Source organism: Penaeus vannamei, chromosome 36 (assembly GCF_042767895.1).
Source record: "Penaeus vannamei isolate JL-2024 chromosome 36, ASM4276789v1, whole genome shotgun sequence".
Classification (NCBI taxonomy): domain Eukaryota; kingdom Metazoa; phylum Arthropoda; class Malacostraca; order Decapoda; family Penaeidae; genus Penaeus; species Penaeus vannamei.
In genome coordinates this window covers 25,629,971-25,632,470 of record NC_091584.1, presented here as the reverse complement: position 1 = coordinate 25,632,470, position 2,500 = coordinate 25,629,971, and the positions used below count along the sequence as shown (strand labels likewise).

General features: G+C 42.1%; 1 protein-coding gene across 1 annotated transcript in view; it reads right to left on the bottom strand.

Moving 5' to 3' along the window:
- LOC138859446 (TWiK family of potassium channels protein 18-like) overlaps positions 1-2,500 on the bottom strand; it is an 83,813-nt gene that overhangs the window by 993 nt on the left and 80,320 nt on the right. The window contains exons 4-5 of the mRNA XM_070114715.1: positions 2,327-2,417; positions 379-555 (exon numbers count right to left, since the gene is read on the bottom strand). Coding sequence (XP_069970816.1) covers positions 379-555; positions 2,327-2,417 — 268 coding nt within the window. The remainder of the gene's footprint in view (positions 1-378; positions 556-2,326; positions 2,418-2,500) is intronic.

Below are 2,500 nucleotides of genomic sequence, written 5' to 3'. Positions count from 1 at the left end.
CGGTTTTCCAGTCAGACGATAATGATCGTTTCCGTCTGAAAACCTTTCCGTCAACTTTCTCAGCCAAGCAAAGTCAGATCGAGAGCTATATTCGAAAATTGTTTGTATTTATGTTAAATAAAATTTTCCAAAAAAAAAAAAAAAAATGACGGGAAAAAGTGCTAGTGTGACACGGCCTTTCCGAATCACAATCTCCAAACCGGCTTCGATTCTTTATAAAACGATTCTTTCTTCCCAATCCTAAATCGATTCTTCCCCAATCCTAAATCGATTCTTCCCCCAATCCTAAATCGATCCTTCCCCCAATCCAAAATCGATCCTCTTCCTCCAATCCCAAATCGATCCTCTTCCCCCAATCCTAATCCCCAGCAGCCTCACCAGATCGCCGAAGCCTATAGTGCTGAGGGAGATGTAGGAGAAGTAGCAGGCATCCAGCAGCGACCACCGCTCCCACTGCGAGAACACGAGGCCGCCACAGAACACGTACACGGCGATGACCAAGAGACACCACGTGATGGGTATGGTGCGTGGGCGGGGCTTGTCTCCCGAAGACGACTGGCGAGGGAGAAAGGGAGAACGGGTGGGTTGGGGGTGGGGGGATGGGTGAGGGGGAAATGGATATATTATTTGGGTATCTTTGTTTTGTTTGTTTGTTTTTTTGGTACTTTTTTGTTGTTGCTTTGTTTTGTTTTTTGTTTTTGTTGGGGATTGTGGTTTATGGTGTGGGTTTGGTTTGTGTTTTATTTATTGTGGGTATTATTTTTTTTTAGTTTTTGATTTTTGGTATTGGTAGTTGTTTATAGCATGGTGTGGTTTATGTTTTACTCACTGTGGGTATTTTTTAGTTAATTGTTTATGCAACTCAATTCGTAAGGATGTTGGTGATTATTATGGCTTTAAGAATTTAAAATAATTTACTAGTACATATCAACAACTTTAAAAAATCATACCCTTCTGGACATTTAACAGAATCAACTAATTATCAAACTATCCGCTCATAGCTGTCAATGATTACAAAAAAAAAAAAAAAAAAAAAAAAAAAAAAAAAAAAAAAAAAAGTAAGGGAAAAGTTGCTGCGTCTGAAACGTGCCAGACATACCCACCCACAGAGATACCCACAAAAATACCCACAGAGAGAGATAACCACAGAGAGAGATACCCCCATAAATACCCACAGAGATAAATGCCCACAGAGATAGATACCCACATAAATACACAGAGAGATACCCATATAAATACCCACAGAGACATCCACAGAGACAGATACCCACATAAATACACAGAGAGATACCCATATAAATACCCACAGAGACATCCACAGAGACAGATACCCACATAAATACCCACAGAGATAAATACCCACAGAGATACATACCCACAGAGAGAGACACCCACAAAAATACCCACAGATATAGATACCCACAGACATACCCACCCACAGAGATACCCACAGAGAGAGATACCCACAAAAATACCCACAAAGAGAGATACCCACATAAATACCCACAGAGACAGATACCCACATAAATACCAACAGAGAGAGATACCCACAGATAGAGATACCTACACAGAGAGAGATACCCACAGAGAGAGATACCCACAGAGAGAGATACCCCCATAAATACCCACAGAGATAAATACCCACAGAGATAGATACCCACATAAATACACAGAGAGATACCCATATAAATACCCACAGAGACATCCACAGAGACAGATACCCACATAAATACCCACAGAGATAAATACCCACAGAGATACATACCCACAGAGAGAGACACCCACAAAAATACCCACAGATATAGATACCCACAGACATACCCACCACAGAGATACCCACAGAGAGAGATACCCACAAAAATACCCACAGAGATAGATACCCACATAAATACCCACAGAGACAGATACCCACATAAATACCAACAGAGAGAGATACCCACTGAGATACCCACAGAGAGAGAGATACCCACAGATAGAGATACCCACACAGAGAGATACCCACAGAGAGAGATACCCCCATAAATACCCACAGAGATAAATACCCACAGAGATAGATACCCACATAAATACACAGAGAGATACCCATATAAATACCCACAGAGACAGATACCCACATAAATACCCACAGAGATACATACCCACAGAGAGAGACACCCACAAAAATACCCACAGATATAGATACCCACAGACATACCCACCCACAGAGATACCCACACAGAGAGATACCCACACAGAGAGATACCCACAAAAATACCCACAGAGATATCCACAGAGAGAGATACCCACAAAAATACCCACGGACATACCCACCCACAGAGATACCCACCTTGACCGCGTTGCCTCTGGACGGGGAAGCCGTGACGGGTCGGATGGTCCCGCTGGCTGACCTGTAGTACCCGAGGGACCCGATGTCACACCTGGAAGAAAAGGGGAAAAATGAAGAAAGAGAAAAAGGAAAAATGAAAAAATGAAAAAAATGAAAAAAGAATAACTAAAAGAG